General features: G+C 50.1%; 6 protein-coding genes across 10 annotated transcripts in view; 3 read left to right on the top strand and 3 right to left on the bottom strand.

Moving 5' to 3' along the window:
• Positions 1 to 26: 26 nt before the first annotated feature.
• On the top strand, positions 27 to 905 carry LOC120904705 (exosome complex component RRP41). Its single transcript, XM_040314933.1, has one exon. It carries the CDS (start codon positions 136 to 138, stop codon positions 874 to 876), a length of 741 nt encoding a protein of 246 aa, XP_040170867.1. The 5' UTR covers positions 27 to 135; the 3' UTR covers positions 877 to 905.
• A 13-nt stretch (positions 906 to 918) lies between these two features.
• Positions 919 to 2,347, bottom strand: LOC120904703 (peptide chain release factor 1-like, mitochondrial). The gene has a single exon (XM_040314930.1). It carries the CDS (start codon positions 2,206 to 2,208, stop codon positions 985 to 987), a length of 1,224 nt encoding a protein of 407 aa, XP_040170864.1. The 5' UTR covers positions 2,209 to 2,347; the 3' UTR covers positions 919 to 984.
• A 414-nt stretch (positions 2,348 to 2,761) lies between these two features.
• On the top strand, positions 2,762 to 5,258 carry LOC120904701 (ATP synthase subunit beta, mitochondrial). 3 transcript variants are annotated; one of them, XM_040314929.1, is made up of 2 exons: positions 2,762 to 2,866; positions 3,023 to 5,258. In XM_040314929.1, exon 2 carries the CDS (start codon positions 3,099 to 3,101, stop codon positions 4,605 to 4,607), a length of 1,509 nt encoding a protein of 502 aa, XP_040170863.1. In that variant the 5' UTR covers positions 2,762 to 2,866; positions 3,023 to 3,098; the 3' UTR covers positions 4,608 to 5,258. The 3 variants fall into 3 exon arrangements, with proteins under 3 accessions (XP_040170863.1, XP_040170861.1, XP_040170862.1); XM_040314927.1 differs by having other exon boundaries at positions 2,777 to 2,894; XM_040314928.1 differs by having other exon boundaries at positions 2,791 to 2,890.
• Positions 5,259 to 6,285: 1,027 nt separating this feature from the next.
• Positions 6,286 to 7,863, bottom strand: LOC120904704 (actin-related protein 10). Its single transcript, XM_040314931.1, has 2 exons — positions 7,658 to 7,863; positions 6,286 to 7,578 (listed from the first exon to the last, which is right to left on the bottom strand). The coding sequence occupies exons 1-2, from the start codon at positions 7,726 to 7,728 to the stop codon at positions 6,498 to 6,500; spliced, it is 1,152 nt and encodes a 383-aa protein (XP_040170865.1). The 5' UTR covers positions 7,729 to 7,863; the 3' UTR covers positions 6,286 to 6,497.
• Positions 7,864 to 8,127: 264 nt separating this feature from the next.
• Positions 8,128 to 23,202, bottom strand: part of LOC120904699 — a 34,942-nt gene continuing 19,867 nt past the window's right edge. For all 3 annotated transcript variants that reach the window (XM_040314921.1, XM_040314920.1, XM_040314922.1), the window contains exons 3-4: positions 11,851 to 11,986; positions 8,128 to 11,187 (exon numbers count right to left, since the gene is read on the bottom strand). In XM_040314921.1, the coding sequence (XP_040170855.1) occupies positions 9,902 to 11,187; positions 11,851 to 11,986 (1,422 nt within the window). In that variant the 3' untranslated portion in view covers positions 8,128 to 9,901. The remainder of the gene's footprint in view (positions 11,188 to 11,850; positions 11,987 to 23,202) is intronic.
• The window catches only part of LOC120904700, a 41,347-nt gene continuing 30,054 nt past the window's right edge, over positions 11,910 to 23,202 (top strand). The window contains exons 1-2 of the mRNA XM_040314923.1: positions 11,910 to 12,207; positions 12,878 to 12,925. Of these exons, the coding sequence (XP_040170857.1) occupies positions 12,172 to 12,207; positions 12,878 to 12,925 (84 nt within the window). The 5' untranslated portion in view covers positions 11,910 to 12,171. The remainder of the gene's footprint in view (positions 12,208 to 12,877; positions 12,926 to 23,202) is intronic.

Below are 23,202 nucleotides of genomic sequence, written 5' to 3'. Positions count from 1 at the left end.
CACACAAGCACGCGGCAACACGCGAACTGTCAAAACAGTGTAAATAAATAAACTCGCAACCGCCACGGGTAAACACGCCGGCCGTCGCACGTTCTTTCGCTGCTTTTGTTACAATTTTAGCCTTCCCCACACACAATGGAGCTACTCTCGGACCAGGGCCTTCGGTTGGATGGCCGGCGAGCGAATGAACTGCGCCAGATACACTGCAAAATGGGTGTCTTCAGCCAACCGGACGGTAGCGCTTACGTCGAGCAGGGCAACACCAAGGTACTGGCGGCCGTCTACGGACCACATCAGGCATCCTCGAAGCGAAGCAACTTTGACGAGGCGATCGTCAACTGCCAGTACAGCATGGCCACGTTTTCGACGGGCGAACGGAAGAAGCGACCGCGCGGCGATCGCAAATCGCAGGAAATGACGATCCACCTGAAGCAAGCGCTCAGTGCCTCGATCAAGATGGAGCTTTACCCCCGGTCACAGATCGATGTGTACATCGAGGTGCTGCAGGCGGACGGTGGTAACTACTGCGCGTCGGTCAATGCGGCCACCCTGGCCCTCATCGATGCGGGCATCTGTTTGAAGGAGTACGTGTGTGCGTGCACCGCGTCGCTTGCGAACGGGAACGTACCGCTGATGGATGTGTCCCATCTGGAGGAAACGAGCGGTGGGCCGACGCTTACGGTCGCCTCGCTACCGAGCAGCGGGAAGATTGCTTTCATGGAAATGTCGCAACGATTCCATCTGGACCATCTGCCGAAGGTGCTCGAGACGGCACTGAAAGGCTGCCGGGAGGTGCAGAACGTCATCGACCAGACAGTGCGCGAGCACGTCACTTACCTCGGACAGGCCGGTGGTTGGGGAAATGTTCACAAATAAACCAAATTTCGAATGTGCAACGAAAAAAATTCACTGTTTGGTTGTAACGTATGTTTTCTACTTCAAAACGTGCGACTAGGCGATTAAGGAAGGGAATGGAATACAGTTTCATTGTTCACACTCCCGGTTGATGATGTCCATCAGCTGCTTCCGGCGCTGGGAGCGTCGCAGCTTCTCGATCATGTCGTCCAACTGCTCGCCACCCTCCAGAAAGCCCTTCAGGTTGTGCGCAGTGCCTCCCTCTATCCGGTGGTCCGTAATACGATCCTGATTGAAGTTGTACGTGCGAATCTTCTCGTTGCGCAGACTCTGGCCGACTTGCGATTTCTTGAGCGCTTGCGTACTGCTAAACCGTGCCTCGAGCTCGATCTGCATCAACTTGGCGGTCAGCTTCTGTTTCGCTATTTCCCGATTTTTCTGCTGCGATCGTTCCGTTTGGCACTCGACGGCAATGCCCGTGGGCAGATGCACGATCCGGACCGCACTGTCCGTAGTGTTCACGTGCTGTCCCCCGGCTCCGCTTGCGCGCTTCGTTTCGATCTTTAGATCCTTCTCCTTCAGCTCGACCTGAAAATCGTCCGGCCGGGGAATGATGGACACGGTGACGGTGCTGGTGTGTATGCGGCCAGATTTCTCCGTCGCCGGGATGCGCTGCACCCGATGGACGCCTCCCTCGTGCTTCAGGTAGCGGTACGCATCCGGTCCGCTGATGACCGTTGTCGCGTGTCTCGTCCCGCCAATGTCCGTATCCTCCGTCTGCAGCATCTCCACCTCCCACCCTTTGTACTCCACGTACCCACAGTACATGTCGAACAGTTCGCGCGCGAACAGCATCGCCTCCTGGCCACCGACACCGGCCGTCACCTCCATGATGAGCGAACCGTAGTCTTCCTCGTCGTCCATCGACAGAATGCCGTTCAGTATTTCGCTGTCCAGCCGGAACAGGATGCTACCGTACGCTTCCCGCTCCTCCTTCAGCAGCTGCACCATCTCGTCGTCCTTGTCGTCCTTCAGCTCCTTGAGCGAGCTGAGATTGTCCACGATTATCTTGCGCTGCTCGTACATCTCCACCACGTTCGAGAGCAGCAGCATGCGCTGGATGTCCTTTCGGGTGCGCTGCTCCTGCACCTTCAGCGCGTAGTACTCCAGGCGCAGCCGTTCGAGGTACTTCTGTATTTTATCGTCCGATATTTGAAACAGTGCACCGTTGGGATGGGCCGCCTGGCAGAGGCTCCTCCTGATCGGTGAGCTCGTTCGAAGCCGGTTGCATTGCAGCGAGGTGGTAAGCTTACTCCCCACCTGAACGATGCGGGATAACCGGTTCAGTAGCATTTTAGTTTTGATAACTCTGCCAGCCAATCACGGATATATTCGGTAGTTACGTGCGAGAAAGATAAATATTGTTGGTGCTCTTTGGGGTGAAATTGCCGCATTTGTTTACGTTCGTTCGATTTCTAGGTGGAGTTTTTTTTAACCCTCTCGGATGACGTTTGGGAAAATGTTTTTACTGCTTCTTTGAATGTTTGAAACAACCGAAGTGTAGCTAGAAGACGAAAATTTCTAAATTTGGTTGGTGATTTGGTTATAAATGTGTTGAAATTGGTTTACTTTTATCCAATAAAATAATAAAGCATTTTGAAGACATTCTGCTGCTTGATAACGGTATCTCCTCGGTATCTGAATGTAGATTTTGTATGAACATGAAATGGACCAAATAATCGAAGAAAAGTGTCAAAATACTTCAAATATCACATGTATTGCTGTTTAATCAGGCAATTTTTCCAAAAAATACACAAAACATTCCAAAACCCAACCGCAAATTGCAGCTGTTCGAAATTCGAACATTCAACATTTGACATTCGAAACGTCACTCAAGCTTCGTGCCGGGCTCGGGTCCCGTTCGGGGCGGCTTCGTGCGTGACGTTTATAGTGCGCCGGGGTCGAATCCAGTTCTTTCCATTTATTCTCTCTTTTCATTTTCCCCGAGTAGGTACGTCGTCGTCCACCGCAAAAGGCAGGTTAGGTTTTACATAACCACCTTCTCACTTTTTTCATCCCGGCCACCATCTTGTTAGATAACCAGTGTGTGTGCAGTGTACGAGTGCTAATTTTCCACCGGCTTTTTTATCTCTCCCCCCCATTCCAGACGGCCCCGTTCGTACCAGCGAAACCGAAAAAACACCATAAATCCGGGCGAAAGGGTGTGACATTCGAGAAAAGAGATGTTTTCCTCGATGAAAACGCTCATGTCCGCGGCGACCAGGCCGATCTTGGCCCGGTCGTACGCGGCAAAGGCGGCGGTGAATGCCGCGGCCGGAGCGCAGGGTAAGGTAGTGGCCGTCATCGGTGCCGTCGTGGACGTGCAGTTCGACGAGCAGCTGCCCCCGATTCTGAACGCGCTGGAGGTGCAGGGCCGCAGCGCCCGGCTGGTGCTGGAGGTTGCGCAACATCTGGGTGAGAACACGGTGCGCACGATCGCCATGGACGGTACGGAGGGTCTGGTGCGTGGGCAGCGCGTGCTGGACACCGGTTCGCCCATCCGTATCCCGGTCGGGGCGGAGACGCTCGGTCGCATCATTAACGTGATCGGCGAGCCGATCGATGAGCGCGGCCCGATCGACACGAACCTGTCGGCGCCGATCCACGCCGAGGCGCCCGAGTTCATCGAGATGAGCGTCGAGCAGGAGATCCTGGTGACGGGCATCAAGGTGGTGGACCTGCTGGCCCCGTACGCGAAGGGCGGCAAGATCGGCCTGTTCGGTGGTGCCGGCGTCGGCAAGACCGTACTCATCATGGAGCTGATCAACAACGTCGCCAAGGCGCACGGTGGCTACTCCGTGTTTGCCGGCGTCGGCGAGCGCACCCGCGAGGGTAACGATCTGTACAACGAGATGATTGAGGGTGGTGTCATCTCGCTAAAGGACAAGTCGTCCAAGGTCGCGCTGGTGTACGGCCAGATGAACGAGCCGCCGGGCGCCCGTGCCCGTGTCGCGCTGACCGGCCTGACCGTGGCCGAGTACTTCCGCGACCAGGAGGGTCAGGATGTGCTGCTGTTCATCGACAACATTTTCCGCTTCACCCAGGCCGGTTCGGAGGTGTCCGCCCTGCTGGGTCGTATCCCGTCCGCCGTCGGTTACCAGCCGACCCTGGCCACGGACATGGGTAGCATGCAGGAGCGCATCACCACCACGAAGAAGGGCTCGATCACGTCGGTGCAGGCCATCTACGTGCCCGCTGACGATCTGACCGATCCGGCTCCGGCCACCACCTTCGCTCACTTGGACGCCACCACCGTGCTGTCGCGTGCCATCGCCGAGCTGGGCATCTACCCGGCGGTCGATCCGCTCGATTCGACCTCGCGTATCATGGACCCGAACATCATCGGCGCCGAGCACTACAACATCGCCCGTGGCGTGCAGAAGATCCTGCAGGACTACAAGTCGCTCCAGGACATCATCGCCATCCTGGGTATGGATGAGCTGTCCGAGGAGGACAAGCTGACGGTCGCCCGCGCCCGCAAGATCCAGCGCTTCCTGTCGCAGCCGTTCCAGGTCGCCGAGGTGTTCACCGGCCACGCCGGCAAGCTGGTGCCGCTGGAGGAAACCATCAAGGGCTTCACCAAGATCCTGAACGGTGAGCTCGACCATCTGCCGGAGGTGGCCTTCTACATGGTCGGCCCGATCGAGGAGGTCGTCGAGAAGGCGGAGCGTCTCGCCAAGGAGGCTGCCTAAGGTGGCTGAGCCCTCTTCACAGCAAACGCCTGCTGCCATTATCGAATTTCGAACGGTGCGCAGCTAACCAACACCACCACCACCACCAACCTGTACTGCTGCCATTCGTCAAAGCAAAAAAGCGGTTCCAAAACTGGCCGTTAGATTTTACTTAGAGAAGAGAATGTGTTTTGACCAGCGAAGAGAAAACCATCAGAAATCGTGGAGTACGAAAGTCGATTTTAAAACAACTCAATCCCGTCACCACCAAACACACCACCACCATCTCTTACGAAACAACTCGAGCTGCGATTCTAACGTGCGCGCGTAACGACTGCCTTTTAAGACAAATCAGTGTGTGTGTGTGGAATGAGCTGACCAGCGTGAAATCCGGCAATGCACCTCCTCCCAAACACTACCATCCATCGCAGCGGATTTTGCAGCGGGTCACCACATTCGGTCATAATCGTTGTTAGAAAAAAAGCAGCCAATCGAATCGAAGAACATCCTAATCTATGAACGACGAACGAAAGAGAGAGAGAGCAAAGAACACGACTCTTAAGGTTCGGTTTTCTGTTGGTGCAAGAGTGTGGGGTAAATGTAGTGTGTATTTGTTGTTTTAAATTCGTTCGAAAATACACGTAATCGATAACAGAGTTTGTCGTCTCAGTACTTTCCTTGTATTGATTGGGAATGGGGTGGGAAGGAAAAAGGGGGACCAAGAACATTGTTACGCGCAAAATGCATCCGAAAAGAGTGCGCTTTGCTACAATGATTGTAGGTCAAAGTTCCGATCACAGTAGGCATTTGACGGGAATTTGCATCCATTTCGTCGAACAAACGGGAAAATGGTGTATTGCACAAGTGGCACATCCACTCGTGTTGGCTGTCATCCGCCCGCTCGACCGTCACCGCATCACCGGTACGATATTAATAGAAGCCGGAGGGAGGGAGGGAGAAAAAAGGCAGACAAACAAAATCTGTGCGCTATTTTGGCAGCATAATATTCTTCGTCCCGTGGGCTAACTTTATGTAATCTGCGGCAGGGAAGGTGATAAACATTGTTACTAGCTGCAGGGGGAGGAAGGAGAAGAGAAAGGGAGTGCTTTTCGCCGATGTTCTTCCGGTGGGGGATGCGCAATGGAATGTGTCGCTGCCGCTCTCAGCTGATGTTGATTGAAGGGTGAGGAAGAACGGGAGGAAGAAGATAACACGGAATTTTAAGCAATACATTTTAAAATGTTTCTTTTTTTGCATTGCTTACATAAATGATAGGATCATGCAGGCAGGAGAAGAATCATCTATGAAACTTGCATAAGTAGGCGATATTGTAGTGTTTGTGCCATACATTACAGGTGTATTCGTATGCTCCCTCAACAGAACGAATAGATTTTGCAAGGTAAATCCTGGCGTAAATAATAGTGCCGCATTACACAGAACATGGAGAAAAATAGATAGAAATTAGTTTAGTATAGCCGCGGAGTAATAATTAGCGCTAATCGATATTTCTTCCCCCCCTAGCAAGTGACTTTTTTTCGAATAAAAACAAAATGCTGTCATCGTCTTTCCTCTTCCAAGCGCATCCAGTTAGAATGTAATCCAATAGGAAAATGCGCCGGCTGTTTTGGCATGATCGCTTATCAGCTTGAGATTAAACAATGTTTCAAAATCCACCCAACCAGAATCAAAATTGGCATCGTTTGTATTGGTGTAAGTAACTTTTTTTTATTTCATTAAGATGAATTATATTTCTTTACTTCGCTTTAGAAAATGCCAACAAGACGGGGTACGCCCGGGGATTAGAGTTTTCTCATCAGCATCAGCAGTACAAGTAATTAGAGTAGAGTATATAAATAATATTTATCACTTAATCGCTACCGTTCCCCCACGCTGGCCCTTGCCCTTCTGCCGTCAGCCCCGCATCGGCACACCGCGCGTCTCCTCATAGTTGGTAAAGTCGGGAATGGTTTGATTCTTGCTGTACGCTTCCCGGGTGATCGATTTCGTCAGCACCAGATCGGTTGCACCGTAGATCGATCCACCGAGCCAGGCGGTAAAGTTCGGTTCCGCCGGTGCCTTATGAAACTTGAACGCCTGCACAAACAGCCGCTCCCTGTACAGGTCGGTCTGCAGCAGGGCCAACAGTTCCGACTTGAGCCGGACGGTCAGCCCCTGCACCATTGTGCTGCCACCGATCAGGACGAGATTGCTGGCCAGCGGTACCCGCATGTCCCGGGGGCACTTGAGAATCGCGTTCAGCACGATGTACGGCAGCCCGAGCCGATCGTTATCCTCCGGGAACATGACCTCGTAGGCGGTTTCGCGCAACCGTCCGGTAACTTTAATGATCGCTTCACCCTTTGCCGGATAGTCAACGTCGGGGCAGGGCTGCAGCGATGCACCACCGTCCGCACGATACTTGGCCGCCCGTTCGGCCGTCGTGACAAAGCACGTGCGTATCTTGATGTCCTCCACCGTGCTTTCGGTGAGCAGACCTTCGTCCACCCCGCTCTCGATCAACTGACGCCGGATTTCGTTGTGCACGCTCTCGGCGGCAAGTGGTTGTGCTTCCCACGCGTACAGCGCCTGTACGCCACAGAACACCGGCACCACGATCGCTTCCTTGTAGCCGATGTCCACGACGAGCGCTGTCTCGACGGCGAGCGTTGCCAGCACGACCAGATGCGTCGGCACGAAGAACACGGACGACACGTCAAAGTGGACGAACAGGGCGCGGGCCAGCTTTTCCTTGATGATGGTCGGGCAGAGCACGGATTCCACTATCACCACCTTGCGGTCTTTGGGGCTAACGAGCACGTACTTGAAGAAGATCGTCTTGAGAAACTCGACCAACCAGTCGTACAGCTCGACCTCGTTGGTGTAGTCGAAGAGCCGCCGGTTCGGTGCCGTCAGGCCGGCATTCTTTGCCTGATGGTCCAGCACCTCCGATGGGATGATGCTGCGCGGGTATGGTTCTCCGGCGAAGCCTAATCTGTAGCGGGAAGGGAAGGGGAGATGCTAAGTAGGAAACGTTTTCCCTAAAATGGGTGTCCCCGAGGTAAGGCACTTACTTGGTCAAAGCGGTACCGATTTCCAGCACTATGGCCGGTTTTTCTTGCAGCATGGTTTCGTACAGTGGCATTGTAATGATTTTGTTTAAAAGCTAAACGACAACGAAACTCGTTACTGTTGTAAAGATGATAGAAAATAGCACTTTTCTAAAGTGTTTCTAATTTGTGGGTGTAATTTTATCTTTTTTTTATTTATTTACATATGTTGTCATCAAACCGCAATGCAAACTGTCAAACTTCGGCTTTCTTCGTGAAATGTCAGACGTGCTGCCCGGTGAAAATGCTACATGTATCTGTGACGTTTGAAATACGAACGTAAGCACGTGGCTGGACCGTTGTAAGGAAACAGTTTGAACTGATTTTAAATGTCGGCGGTGGAACTTGAATTGTATAACAACTGATCAACTAAAAAGTGTTCAATTTCGGATGGAGTGTACTGTAAACGAAAAAAAGGAACATAAAACGCAACCTCCAGAGAGTAGCTTTTGCACGTTTATTTATTAAACAAGTATTTGCCAATCATACCATTCAAAGTAATGTTTTTTTAAAGAAGCCAATAGACACCCATAATTGGTAGGTTGCAGTTTTCGTTGACATTCATCGGGGTGGGTGGGTGAAAAGCACTCCTCTGGCTGCACTTTATTACTTTCGTTTCGTTAAATCGTGATCGTTCGAATCGTTCGAAAGGGGGAAATTTCGTTTCGGTTTTTGGGTACGGTTCGTTCGATTGTGTGCGTGTGTTTTTTTACTTATTATTTTTATTTATTTGTTTTGTATTGATTTATTTACTTTTTCTCTCTCTCTCTTCTTTTGATAAGCATCCACTAACATGGTATGGTGCGCTCGGTACAGGGAGTTATGCACACTCACAGGGTATATGAAGATTCAATAAATAGGACACTATCTGACACGAGAGCTTCTGCAAAAGGGGAAAGGGGGCGTAGGAACGAGTCTCTTAGTTAGTGAACGATGACGTTAACACCATTTATATATATACAGCTGTGTAAGTATTGTATTTGTGTCGATCTGTTTGTATGGCGCGGAACCTAAAACGTACCTCTAAAGCTTTTAATTCTAGCCGGCGTTTTGTTGCGGTAGGCGCTTACTCGCACTGCTCGCTGGTAACGGAGTACAACTTATTGGGCGCCAACAAACAAAACAAAACAAAAATCCCTGAACCGGACAATTACTACCTTTGGTAAGTAGGATTAGCATCTGCTAGCTTTCCGTTAGAGTCGGCCCTGTGAAAACTCTCCTCTAATCGTTTCTGTTGCGTCCCTGTAATCGCGGCGGGATTGTATTGGGAAGAGTTTGCTTACAAGATAAAAGTGTGAAAGTAATACTATTCGCGTAAAGGAAAAAAAAACATGAATTATTAAAATGAATTACCATGAAATGCACTTTTGTTCATTGTATTGTCTAATTGGCGGGAAAATATACGAAGAGAAAGAGAGACGGGAGAAGTAGAATAAAAAAAAAACAATCGAAACTACACATGTCACGCGAAAAAGAGAGCGAGCGCTTAATGCAAAATGAAAGGACACTAAAAAACAAAAAGGAAAACATACTATAAAAAAAAAACTGCCAGGTCGCAAAGCAAAAAAAACCCGACCTAAATACATACGGTAGTACAATACAGTAAATATATACATTTACAAACGAGTGAATTGTTTTGTACCGTCCGATTGCTTGGATGCAGTTCGCGTACGAATAAATAAATAAATAAAATTCAAAACACTCAGCATCGTTGTCAAACGCGCCACCGCGCTGCTACTGGGCGCTGCCGTCTGCCACCTCTGGCTCCGTCCAGGCTGATCAAAGCACACAGAGCAAAACACACACACGCGCGCACAACAGTAGTCCTTCTGCCAGTGGTGACTGACCCTAAATCTGTACGCTTTGCACCTTTTTCTCTAAACGTCTAAACACCTACAATCTAATATATATTAACTCTCTCTCTCTCTCCCTCGTTCTCTCTCTCTCTCTCGCTCTCTCTGTTTCCCTTCTCTTTTCCCGTTCTAGTGTTATCCATTGTGGAACCCGTTTTATTTGTCGCAGCAGAAGAACCTATGCAGCCTAGAGATACGCGGAAGGGAAATGGGGGAGGAAATGTACAACCAAAAATCCACACTTCCCCTAACCAGGCGCCTTTCCTGCTCGCTTTGTGCACACGGTTTGCGATAATACTTTCGTTTACGTTGGAGATATAAATGCCACTGGCCGCACTCCGTTCCGGCAAGCCCATCACGAGCAGGCACACTCGAGCACGCGCATATTGTGCCAGGTGGACACCTTGAGCCGCTGCGGATTCTTCGGATCGGCGTGCAGCACATCGATGTGGTCGAGGCTGGACGGGGCGCAGCACGGCTTCGGCACGTCGTACTTGATGTGCTCGTGCAGCAGGCTCTGCAGCAGCGCGTGGTGCGTCGCCGGATTGAACTTGGTCGGGCAGCGGCCCCGACAGAACCCGGCATCGAAGATCTTCGGCTGGATAATGAAATCGAACCCCTCGATGTCGCGGAAGTCGACCAGCAGCGGATGCCGGCAGCAGCGCTTGTTGCCCGCGGTGCACGCGGTCGTCTTCGGTGGCGACAGGTAGTCCCGCATCTGGGGCCGGTAGCGCTGCAGCTTGGAGCGCTTCTCGCGCTGCACCAGCCGGCCGACCACGTTCAGCACCGGGGTCTCGTCGTAGCTGCGGAAGTAGGGCGAAGAGTCGTGCACGATGTGGACGTCCTGTGCGTGACAACCCTCGCAGTACAGCTCCAGGCCCAGGTTCTTGCGCGACCCGTCCAGCCAGGTGCGGACGGCCTCCTCCAGTGGTAGCTGATACCAGCGGCTCCCGTTCGGGGGGATCTCCTGCACCGCCACCGTCTTGGAGGTGAGGAAGTGGCGCTCGTACGGCTCCACCAGCTGGTACACGTGTATCGTCACCGTTGCGCGGCCAGGGTGAAGCTGGTGCTGCTGCTGCTGGGAGGTGTGGTGGTGTTGTTGCTGCTGATGCTGCTTGAATCGTACCCGCCCCTTCCGCCGATGGCCGTGAGCCTGCAGCTGATGCTGGTGAAGCTGGGCGGGAGATGCGGGCGGCGATGGTGCCGACTGTTGAACCTGATGCGCCTGCTGCTGCTGCTGCGAGTGATGTTGATGTTTACTGTGCGCGTTTGTGCTGCGTGCGCTGTTTTGTCTTCTGGTTAGCATGATGTTCAACGACGACTCCTCGATGTTCTCGGGCGAGATGGGCGGCAGCTCGGACAGGGACTGCCGATGCCCCGGCCGATGGATGCTGTGAGATGACGAAGGCGACGAGTGGTCGAGCGCGTTGGCAGGGTTATCGACGACGGTAGCATCGTCCTCCTCCTCCTCCTCCTCGCCGTGCTGCCCACGGGGGTCGTGGTACAGCGAGGGCGACTGGAAGCCCGTCATCTGGCCGGTGCTGGCGTTCCGCGTCGGTATATCGAACCGGATGTAGACGAGATCGTAGTCGTTGTGCAGCGAACGCTTGCGGCGCAGTTTCCGATGGTTCAGTGTGTGATCTGGAATATGGGGGTAGGAAAGATATATAGGTCACGGTAAGTAACACTCCAATTGGTCTGATTTGAGTCAAATTAATTGTATTTTGTAATTCATTAAAAGTTTTTAATCGCATTGGTGTTAAGCACCTCCAACTAGCGGGTCCTTTAAACAGTTGCGGATTATTCAAATTCCTTTTCGGGGCTTTTAATCACTCCATAATTTAACGAACGGCCTTAGAATTCCAATCCATCCTTTCTCGGCTCCCTCACACTAATGACCACGATAACGGTTAAAGCTTGCACAAGAATTGTGGGTGCACCCATCCTCCCTTGACCTGCCTGACTTTCCCGCCCTCTTATTTCGCATCTCATCGGCACACGAAACCGAAAATCCTACAATTTATGTTTCCATTAATGTTTCACTTTTACGTCATCCGGACTAACCCGGTGCCGTTTGGTCCAATGGGTCTCGTGGGTTCGATTGCGTTTCAAATCAGGTGCGCGGGTTCAAGTATGGCTTTGACTTTCTGTTTTGTTTCGGAGCACGCCTTTGACCTTGACTCCTTTTTTCCGATTTGTTTCTTTTCCGAGAAGATGTAAATCCTCGCGATAGCCAAATAATGGTCCTCCGTTTTGAATGTGTTTTTCTTCTATATCTCTTTCTTTTTAACCAACTTCACTCACCTGAACCGGGAAAGCGGAAGAGCTGCCGCTGCTCGTACCAACCGTCCTCGGTCGTCCCGGCCAGGGTACGGCGACGGTTGACACGCTCCAAGTACTCTGCATACTTCGTCTCGTACTCCTGCTGGCTGATGTCCATCTGCGGAAGAAGAAGAAGAAGAAGAAGAAGGAGCAGCAGAATAGTTAGTGTGTGAGGAATAAATTACGGACAGCAAAAATATGTCTATATGTACCCCGGCGGACGATGGAGAAAGAAGCGAAAGCAAACAGCAGACCGTTACGGCCGTCATGGCCGGCATTTTTTGAAAAGTGAACGGAGAGGATATGATGGGAAAACCGTCAAACCGCGCGAAAAAAAAGGTAAAAAAGGCCCCGAAAAACAAACCCATAATCCAGCACATTTGGGGAGAGGAAAAAGATATGCTTTGCAGATCTGGTCGTCTCGCGTTTTGAACATTATCATGCATAATGAAACAAGTCCAAGTTGAAACGATTGAAAGTGGCCGCAATCGGCACGTTTGCCGTGGAGTTGTGTGGCCAATGTGGACCGGTTTGCTGTTGTTGCTGCTGCTATCTGTGTCCTTAAGTTTTTCGGGCGTTTCGCAGCATTATCCCACCGAGGCGGATGTCCCAAGAACGAACGACAGAGCAGTCGCAAGAACGGGCAGAATAGGTTGCGTCAAACAGGTCCCAAATTTATGTGCCAATTAATGTCGATCGTGTCGTGTGGTGTCCTCTTCCGGCGGCCCTGCTTTCTTGGCCGGGTCTGCATTATTGACACCATCTCCCCATCACCGCGTGAGTTGCGGCGGGTTGTCGAAGGAAGGATGATTTGAAACCCGTTAAAAGAAAACATTGGGTGAAATTTATTGCGGATTATGGCTATATCATAATTCTGAAATGGGTCGTAAATCATTTTGCTGTTTTTGGTTGCCTTTCGGTGTGAGGTCTGGTGACTTTTGTCCAAGGGGACCTATACCTGAAGATAAGAGGCCCCGGCTTAATAATTTGTTATTTTTCTCATTTACAGACCTCGACCTCGGCGTGCAATTCAAATCTGACCTGCCGAAGCTACCGGGTAAGCGTTTGCCTATCTTATTATTAACTTTGAATTTGTAAAACTTGATGGTGGACCTTGAACGCAGGGTCCGACGAAATCATCCGACACCTATGGCGGTCCAATATTTTGTTTACTGCGCCCCGTACCCTGACCAGGTGTGTGTGTGTGTGCGCGCGAATGTGAAGGTGGTTGGGTCTGCTCCATTCAATTTCCCACGCTAAATACATTCCACCTCAAATACTGCGGCGGCCAAACCCAAACCCCCCCGCATCGTACATCCCGCAGTGACGCAGTGTGTTGGGGCATTGGAAACAATTTCAGGAATTTGCAAATGTCAATTAGCGTTCGCGCGTGTGCAGACAGTGGCAATTGGTGACCACCGTCGCAGGTCGCTCACTAACATATGGCAAATTTCCCTAAGCCGGCTCCCCCCGAGGAAAACATCTCAACCGATAACGAACAAGATTAAGTACCACCGATCACCAGCCGATGACAGGTGATCTTCATGGGTGGTCGTGTAATAGTAGGCAGAAACCATTTTGGAGCTACTTTAGCATATCCAGCTGCCCTTGGGGACGCTATCTACGGGCTAGTGGACGCGTACCCGTACAGGTTTTGCTTCTTGCGCAAAGGTATCGAGATCTTCCCTTTACCACGCGTGTTGAAAAACGGCCAAATTTGATGGAACCGCCATCGCCCCCCTTTAAAGCACGCAGTTGTTGTTCAACCGTAAGGTTCGCACCCTCCACCCTCAGACGGGCCTACGGGTACGGGTTGGAGTGCAAATATTATGACAGCACACTTCACACGGCCGAAGCTGTGCGTTAAAGGCGTAGATGGGCCACCTCTTTAGCTCATGCAGGGAGTTGCAGCAGCAGCAGCAGCAGCAGTAGTAGGTCGTGTTCGCGTAATGTGACCTATTGTGTCTATTGAACGCAAAAAACCCTTTACACCACACTAAAAGCATAGCCCTCACGGCCTGGGGATGGAGTGTTTCGGTTTTTAAAGGGGTATTGTGATGACGACGGCGCTGATGATGTGTGCTGTGTACACTCGCCGGAACTGAAAGCACCTTTCGGCCATTCAATGGCAGGATTGGATCCTTTTTAAAGCGGGCTGCCTTTTGTGTTGCGGATGATAACGATAAAGAGAGGACGCTGTGTCGGTGCCGGAGCAAAGAGAGCTTGTTTACTGGGACGGTGCATAATGGATCCTTGGAGATCCTTCAGGGGGACTGCATCTTCGAGGGCGTTCACTGACCGTCTGACGGGCTGTCTGGAAGTGAACTGTACACACATTCACACACACACGCGTACCAACCGGAACGAAACCTTCAGCACACATCCTGATTTAAATTGTATCGTGTACCACCACCGTGACTTCAGTTGCTTCAGCAAGGTTATGTCAACTCTTGGTAGCATAGTAATGCCCATAATGATGCTAATAAGGTATCTGTGTGTGTGTGTTCATGCGCGCGCGCGCCCTTAACAGTAAACACCGGAGTTGGTCCACTGAAGCGGAATAGCCCGTGCAAAGAGGACAATCCGAGGCTCGGGGAGATAATGGGAGAGGAGGTAACTTAGGTAACGCGTTGTGTGAATCAAGTCCCCAAAAAAGAAGCTGCCAAAAACATGCTGACACGGTGTGAATGGGTTTTGAAAACGTTTAACGAACATATCCGAACCAGTTAAAGCATTCTCCGTGCCTTTGGATCACTTTGAACTAACTCCCCTTTGGGTGGGGTAGTCCATATTTTCGAAGTTTATTGAAGCCATCTGCTTGTGGGAATGGAATATGACTCTTGGAGTTGTGATGTGTGTGTGTTCTTCCTCCCTTTATCTCGGGGTCTGTTCCGGTATCTAGAAGGGCCTTACTTTTTATTGGCTTGAGTGTTTACACGTGCCAGGGCAAAAGGGCTAAATATTGGAGGATTTTAGAGCGGCTCGGTAGAAAGCGGTCATTGACATGCTGAGGTACTACCGAAAACAATCCGATTAGGCTACCGTGGTTAGCCTGATAATCATAAACCATCGAGGGAACTGTCTCTCTCTCTCTCTCTCTCTCTCTCTCTCAGAATTAACGGTTATCGGTGTACAACCTTCGATTCGGTACATTTGGGATAGGAAGATCCTTTCGGTTATGGAAAACACACTCACACGTGAATCCAGGTCGACCGTCAGGACAGAGGGGAATTCCTGGAAGTCAAACCTGATCCCCGGAACACTGCCCGGAAGCGCCGTAATCCAGGGGATTGTTTGTCTAGCACGTCGTTCCTTCGTCGTGCCCTCAGTGTGCAGTTGGTAATCCGACAATTTTACGGTCATGATCGGGCACCCTTTTTTTCGGGTGCCCAGGGTCACACGCCGTTGTGGGTGTTGTGCCATATGGCTTCGATGTTTAACCCCTCGGTAATGGGTCGTTTATTGACGGAGCGGGGCTCCGGCGGTTTACTCGATTGCAAAGCCATTTAAAGTGTGCGTGTACCCGAGCTGTGGGGTGGCGTTGGTTGGGCCGTTGCGGAACACTCCGATCCGATTTTAATGCCCTGGCGCATCAGAAAAAGGGTCCTCATGCGTGCGACTGTGTGTGTGTGTTTACTTAGGCTATGCTTGGTGGTTAAATCATCACCAGCTCTGCTGAACCCTCTGGAGATGATTTAAGTTGACGTTTGTGGTAGATTGTTGTTTTTTTTTCGGGGCAGATTTGGGAGATTGATTTTTTATTACTACCGACACCGCCACACTTGCGGGCGAATGCAGTTAACACACTAGCTCGATTTCAGTTAACTCTGCCTAGCCTCGGGGAGAGGATACACACCCGGTACGTGCACTTACGTTATGTGCTGGGAGGGGGTGTTGTGCTGTGTTGTGTACTTAAACTTGACTTTCCATGACACGGCACGGATTGGAGTGGCGGCGCATAAAGAGAGCCCTCCGGCAGGACCGTCATCCAAACCCTCTTGATGCTCTTTTTAGCTAGCCCTTCGGGTGGCTGCATAAACACAACATCGCGTGAGGTTGAAGGCGAAATAGACGACGACGCTCGTGACAATTATGATGCGACGTATGGTATTATACTCCAAACAAATACATCCCCTTCAGATGTGATGCCCTCGAAAAAGGGTCATATTTCAAGTTCCCACATCAGCCGACGGGGCATCATCATCGTCTAGGAAAAAGCGTGATTCTTATGATCCAAGTGAATGATTTGATTCGTCTGTTGAGGTTAATTTTTAAACCAAAAAAAGCAGAGAAAAAAAGCAGAAGAAGATCTTATGTGCAGTATTCCGCCTCGATTTTATGGGAGGTTTTATCTCTCCCCCTCCTCCGTGGACGTGTACGAGAGGTGAAGTTGACGACAGAGAAAAGCCTAATGCCAAACAGGCAAATCGGTTCCATTCAAATGGGATGCAAATTTTATGCGAATGTGATCAATTTGAGTGTCGATCTCGATCGCGATCGTACACAGTGGGTTTTTGTTGCGATGGACGCTTGTTTCTACGCGTGGAAGCGCCGTCGATCGGTCAGTACAGATTAACTTCATTTGGTAGCCTAATTCCTTGCGTCAGGGCATAGTTCATGCTGGCTGGAATTTGATTGGTTTGCAGCTATTTTAGAGCATTCGTTAAGGTTATGGTCGAAAAAGGTGATTCCGGGCAAAACTCGAATCCTTCGAATAATTTTTGTTGGTTGTAGTCTGTAATACCAGCCAATGAAGTGATATTAATGCTAAAAGATTGTAGGAGATGTTTCAGGAACAATTGTGGAATGTGACAAGCCTCCAACAAAGTTGTCTACAAACCACAATTCCTTGTCATGAGCTTAGGATCATGCGATTGTTTACATGCTCTTAAGCAAGACATGAGTAAAGTCCCTTACACAGGACAATGTCCGCATCGATGGCTACCGGGTCCTCTGGAGTAGAGCCTCTCCAACGCAGCCTCACAAGCGTCGCAGTAAAGCGTTACGCTAGATGTCATCATCATACCACGGTATGACACCATCTTCGCTATTTGTTTGTTCGGACGATGGTTTGACGAGGTCTCCCAGAAGACCACACACAAACGACACATTCCCATGCGCGGTAGCTTGAACCAACCGACGGTGGGCACCGGATTTTGCTAATCGGCTTACTTCACCCGTACGCATGAGTACACACGCATCGCATATGCAAAACCTGACTATGCATATGCACACATAGATACACGATCGGTCCCAGAGAGAGGTCAGCGGTGGAAAAAGAAAGCTCATCTTCATCAGTCACCTGCCCGGCAAAGCCTTGGACAATGTAGTGGACGTGTGTATGTTGCAACTCTTTGCCGAAAAGACCCAGCCAAACGGATGTGCGCCAATGCTCGCGCGCTGTATTTGCACAGTGCGAATAGCCGAGGTTCGGTTTAGCAATGCGGCAATGCCTCGACCATGCGACACTTATTACATCGTGTGTGTGTGTGTGGTGGAGATGCATACATTACTTCGATGACGACCCTACTCTTGGGGGGTAAGGCAAGACGGTACAATGACAGAAGAATCTGCCCGCTGCCGACACAACAACGTCAACAGTAATTAGCGGTTCGGTGGCAATGAGCGTGTAGCCCGCACAGCGTAAGGATCGGAAAGAAATTATTAGCTGCAACAAGCATGGCGTGGAGTGTACGCGCGTGGTGAGCTCTCCGAGCAGGGAAAACGAGTTATCCAACAGCTTCGATCGTCGCTTCGATCGATCAGTTGCACTTGCACTTACCTCGGTGAGGATCGATGCGCGTACGTGCAAGGATGACGGAAGAAATTCGCAAAGCAAACCGCGATCACGACGGCGGTGGTAGTTATTTGGTGGAATTTAATGATGTACTCAGATCCTTTTTTGGAGAACAACAGTGGCACGCTGGAGAATGCGTAGCATTGAAGTAGTTTTGATTGAGAGTGCAGATGATACCGTTCGTATTACATTGTTCATTCTTCCCGCTAAAAAAAAGGGTAGATTGAAAAGAGTTTGTGCCTTCCAAGATTTTTGTTGTTGAAGCGTACAAATGGAAATCAACTATAGTAATGAGCTTTTTGTTTTTGGTGAGAGATCTGCCTATCGAAAGAGGAACATCTTTAGCTTGGCTTTGATTCACCGAACCTGCAACACAGAAAAACAGGCGCCATAAATCTTTATCGTGTGAACATTGGGCACACTTTTACAACCGTTTGTTTTGCACGAACTGCTTCGTTGAAATGTTCCCCCGGGGGTTTTGGCGTGCCTCTTATCTTCTGTGGTGTGGGGCACGGTAGCAGTAAAGATTATAATCAAGCGCCTTCTGGTGCTCGCCCGGGGTTCGTATGCACCCCCGGATGAAGGGGAACGTACGAATTACCTTTTCCGCACACACAAACACCGCATCGGCTATTTATCACACGATTCACGTAATTGTGCTACTGATTTTGGAGGGTTTTTCGTTTCACCAAGAAGAATCGGCCGGCGATAGGCATCGACTGCTAATTAGGTTGAGCAGATTGGGCATTGATGATGACTCCATCAGAAGGTACATCGCCTCGAGGGTTTCTTTTGCGCGTTCGGGCGACCTCTTCTAAACATCTCCTCAGAGCCTTTTAAAATTCGCTCCAAAAACGTGACGAGAAACTCCCGCAAACAGCCGAAGTTGATTCGCGCATTCGAAACTGCGCCCGGGGGGGAGGGGAAGCAAAATCGCTGATTCATCCAATTGCATCCGCAAACTTGCGGTCTGAAGTGATCGCAACACGCGGTTGCGGTACTTCTCTACCGAACGTGACGTCCCAGCAAAAAAAAGGCAACGATCGTCAGTGTCCGCCGCCGGTGAGTTTGATCTTGTTTGCAGATTTTCTTTTAACAGCCGTCTTCTTGGGTTGCTTTTTGTTTCTTCACCCTTCTCCCCGGGGTTTTTGGGGGATTTTTAGTCACGTGGGGATTTCCCTTGTTTCGGGAAGCATTGCGAAACACGGTACCACCTTAAGGCTTAAGCTCTTTTCGGTGAAGCTGGTGGTCTGTCAAAGAGGACCTACCCCCGAAAGCCAGATCCGTCAGATGACTTGCGGCGATTGCTTTGCGATTAGTACGGTCAATTTGTCGCTAGCAGGCGAGATATTTCGTCACCGTCACACCGTACATTGTGCGCTGGTGTAGAAAGGCCTGCCTTAGTACTTGTAGACGGGGAATTCCCCCAAAAAACGCCTGAGGTTATCTGCCACCATCTCACAACGGGAGGTCTCGATTTACACCAGACCTTCCGTATCTGGGATTGGGGCGATATTTTTCGGGTTTTTTTGTGATTTACAACAATTGCCTATTAATTAGTGTCGTGTCGTATTTCCGCAATAGCCCAGCCAGCTCTGTTGGGGTGAAGATTGATTTTTGATAGCGTTTTCGGGTGGGAGTACTCATAATACCGCAGGCAACATGGTTGATGATGGATAAAGCTGTCTACACTGTCAGGTTGCTTGACGAGTCAATCGTGCATCACGCCAAGGAGTACTGCAAAGACTGTCCGCACTACCGATAAGAAAAATGGGAAAAAGGTATACTTTTCCCGATAACAAGCTATTTTTAGATGCAATGTTTGGCTTTTTTTGGTGAATTGCAGTTGATTACGAACCCAAAACCACAAAAATAACACGAACGCTTGTTTAGGACGCCTTTGAACAGGAAGGAGAAACACCCAAACACCTTCGCTTTATGGAACTGTTGTTTTGACTGACGTACGTACCTATGTTTATGGCATTTATTGTACGTCCCTAATTACCTAGAGGACAACAAAAGAAACATGCTACAGAAGTGTCCCTTTAAAAACACAAACGCACAAGAATAGTGTCCTTAAAACAAAAAGCTGAACACAAAAACAAGGCAGAAAAAGAAAGAGAGAAAATGGTTGGAAACATTCCATCCGGTTCGTTTTCGTACTTTTGTTGCAATGGGCTATGGAGAAATAGAGAGTGTGATGGGTTTTTTTTGTTACAATCGACAGCAAACATTACCCTAAAGCCCGAGAAAACATGCACAAGAATAATACATGCACACCAGAGGGCACACCCTGTTGGCAAAAGGATCAAGGGCATGACAAATTGTTTCCAGAGCGTTACGCGTGGAGGTTGCATGTGTTTGCAATGTCCAGCCATAGGGCACTGCTGCCAGGAACGATCGACACAACATGCTGTACCAAGGCTAGTTTAGAGGATCGGAAGAAGATAAAGATCGACGTTACAAAGCTCATCGAAGGTATGGCCAATGATGCGGAGCATTTCAATGTGTGCGCCGGCAACAACCAACCGTTTCGGGGGTACCCATGACTCTCCGTCTCCGTCTGGACTTCCAGGCGGCGGCGGCTTCGGCGGCAGCTTCGGCGTCGTAGTCATCATCATCGTCGTTGGTAATCCGTCGGTAAGTACGCTTAATCTGCCCGTCCATCCCCGTGGAGTTGTGTGCCGCAGCTGGAGTTCGGCCACACTGCTGGGCCGGGTCTGATGCGGCGTTCTGTGCAATGTGCCGACATGTTGTTGATGCAGTTGCCGTTGTGCAGTTGTGCGGTGCATATTTTTCGGTAGAGACACATGAATTATGGAACGCTGGTAAGGGCAGCCACACAGGATGTTTACTTTCGGTACGGGTAATTACGAATGTTTTTACGCTTGCTTTTTTTTCTTCCCTTGGATCTCGATCTTGAGTCTTGTCTCGGTTCTAAACATTGGCTTGCTGACACTGGTAGTAAGCCGATTTTTTCGAGAGAGAAAGTCGTGCAGAACGTACAGAAGTTGCAGCAGAAAGGCACATTGTTTCGGATGCAGGGCGTAGACAAAATCCAGAAGTGCTACTGTTGTGAGAGTGATTTTCGGGCACAGTACAGAAACCAGATGTACACACGTACACCAACGCACACTGGCTACCTCTGTGCTGTGTTAGTCATAATGTTCGATGATCTTATCAGAATCACGGGGTAAAACTACGTCAGAGGAGAACCTTCAGAGTGACCAACTCTAATGTGTTGTCCGATTTTTTTGCTGCTCCTAAGCAACAACACTTCGCCCCGAATCACCGCGGGCTCTAGGAAGCATACTCTGAAGCTTCCCTGTGCCAGTAGTCTCCGGAACAGGTACTTCCCCTCAAGTTGGTCAGTTTTGCCAAAAAAAGGGAAGAAAAGTGACAAGTCATTGTGCGGGAAATCGGCATCGGAAAGAAGTGTGAGATGTCTTGGATAGTTTGAGGCCCGGTTCGGGTACTTTTCGGCATGCTCACGTTTGTTGGGTTTCGATAAGCAATTATCTGATCGTGTTCGGGCCGGCAGTCAAGTGACATCGAGTGGCATTTTTGGCTGCCAAGCGGCCAGAAGTACACTCGTACCTTGCGGCGATGAGTCAAGTGCTCCGTCAATTAGCTCTCTCTCTCTGCTCGTCTTTCGTCGTAGTAGATCTGTGCGGCTGTACTCTTTTGTGGCACGACACGGCATGAAGTCATGGTCGATATTTAGGGTTTGTAGGAAAAGCCCAGCTGTAGTGTAACAACCGTGCCGAAATCTGAATGTTCTGAAATTCTCATAAATCGCACTCAACTTCCAACCCGATGACAGGCAGCCGTCAAAACTGTAGCTCCGTCTGTCATCATGACTCGCCTACTTAGAGAGGCACGCGGATGTTGCTTTTTTTGGGGAATCTTTAAACACGCACAATGTTCTCTACACCCCCTATTCCCTCAAAATCCCATTCAAATCGTGATGATTCAACGGATTGCAATGTAAACAGGGGAGGGCGCACAGAACACGGAACGTGTGCCGTACATAAAGCACGCAAAATGCTCAAAAATGTGCGTGCCTATGCCCTCGCACTGCTGACCACCACCGGCCCTGAATGGCGAATGGAGCCGGTCAGCTACTTGACGGAAGATTTAGCATGTTTATCGGTGCTACCAGCATACACGCCGGATGCGGGCAAAAAACGGCCACCGAGTGCTGATACACGCAGCATGATGATTTACCGAAACCTGGTGGGAGTGTCGGGGTCGGTCTGTCAATCGATTCACTCCATAAATCGGCTCCCGGGGGCCTTTTTCCAGATATCCCGTCGACCAGCTGGCCGACAGGTTTTGTTGGTGGTGAGGGTTGGGTGGGAAGGTCCAAAATACTCTCGCCGGAATTGGACGGAGCACGCTTCCGCCGTCGGCAATTCCTCCCGTAGTTCCCACCGGCTGCACGACTGTTGGCGAAAACATTAAGAACGGCCAAAACATAAACAAACAAATCTCCCTTGCCCTCCGCCCGCGGGATGAGGAGAAGGTTCCTACCCACCCCGTGGGGCTAATCTTTGGTAGGGTTGTGCTAAAATTAAATCCCCATTGATATTTGCAACTTCCCGACGAGAGGGTGGTAAGGGAACCGTAAGGGACCTATTAATAGTGACGATTCGATTATTCGGACGGTCTCGGATGCCTGCTTTGGGAGGAGAGGAGCATGTTGAGCAATTTTTGGAACACGCCAAAAATAGTCCTCACATTGACCCGAACACACTGAAGACGGCGACCCGACGAACGGGTGGCGCGGGGTTGCGCTCAGAAATAGCAACAATGTTTTATTTATGAAGTTGTTGTTATTTTTTCGTGCGGTTCGCTATTTCCGCAAGATATGATCGAGCAGATCTGGACCAGATTCGTGTTTTTTTTCTCTTTCTTCGGTTCGTGTTTGGTTTGTTGCTCTGTGTGGCGTTCGATGTGTAATGCAAATTTACGATCACCACACGACCACCGGCTCCTGGGCGTTATCTGGGAGGAGGGAACAGTGTGCAACAACAAATCGGTTTGACTTTGATGTGCTTCCGACACGTGCTCGTGGGATTTTGACGAGCGCCGGAAGTATTTGGGGATGGCGCGTGGGAGTGTTTTGCCGTTTTGCTTTCGTTACCGCCGCTGCCGCCACCACCGACGGGTTGTGAAATTGTTGTGACCATTTTCCACGCAAAACAGCGGCAGTTACATTCCTGGCATACTTTCGTCATTACCGTTTGTGAGCTGCTCAAATTAATCACACACAAAACAGACACTAGATAAGTAGCAGATAGCTTTGGGAAGATGGATGTATTCATAATATTTATTGCGCCCACACCCGCGCTCCTGCGTGCTAGGTGGACATGGGCATTCTTGAGTTGGCTGCCGCGGAACAGATGCGACCACACCACATCCACAAACTATACACGGTTTTATTACACGACGTATATCCTTCCCGAGAGGAGCATTCCAAAGTCAGCGTTTGTTCAGTTGCCGCAATCAAACCTCGCATCGGCTTGTAATATTTT

The sequence above is a fragment of the Anopheles arabiensis genome, chromosome 3 (genome assembly GCF_016920715.1).
Source record: "Anopheles arabiensis isolate DONGOLA chromosome 3, AaraD3, whole genome shotgun sequence".
In the NCBI taxonomy this organism is placed as follows: domain Eukaryota; kingdom Metazoa; phylum Arthropoda; class Insecta; order Diptera; family Culicidae; genus Anopheles; species Anopheles arabiensis.
The sequence above is the reverse complement of the archived record's forward strand: the minus strand, read 5'-3'. Positions and strand labels throughout refer to the sequence as shown.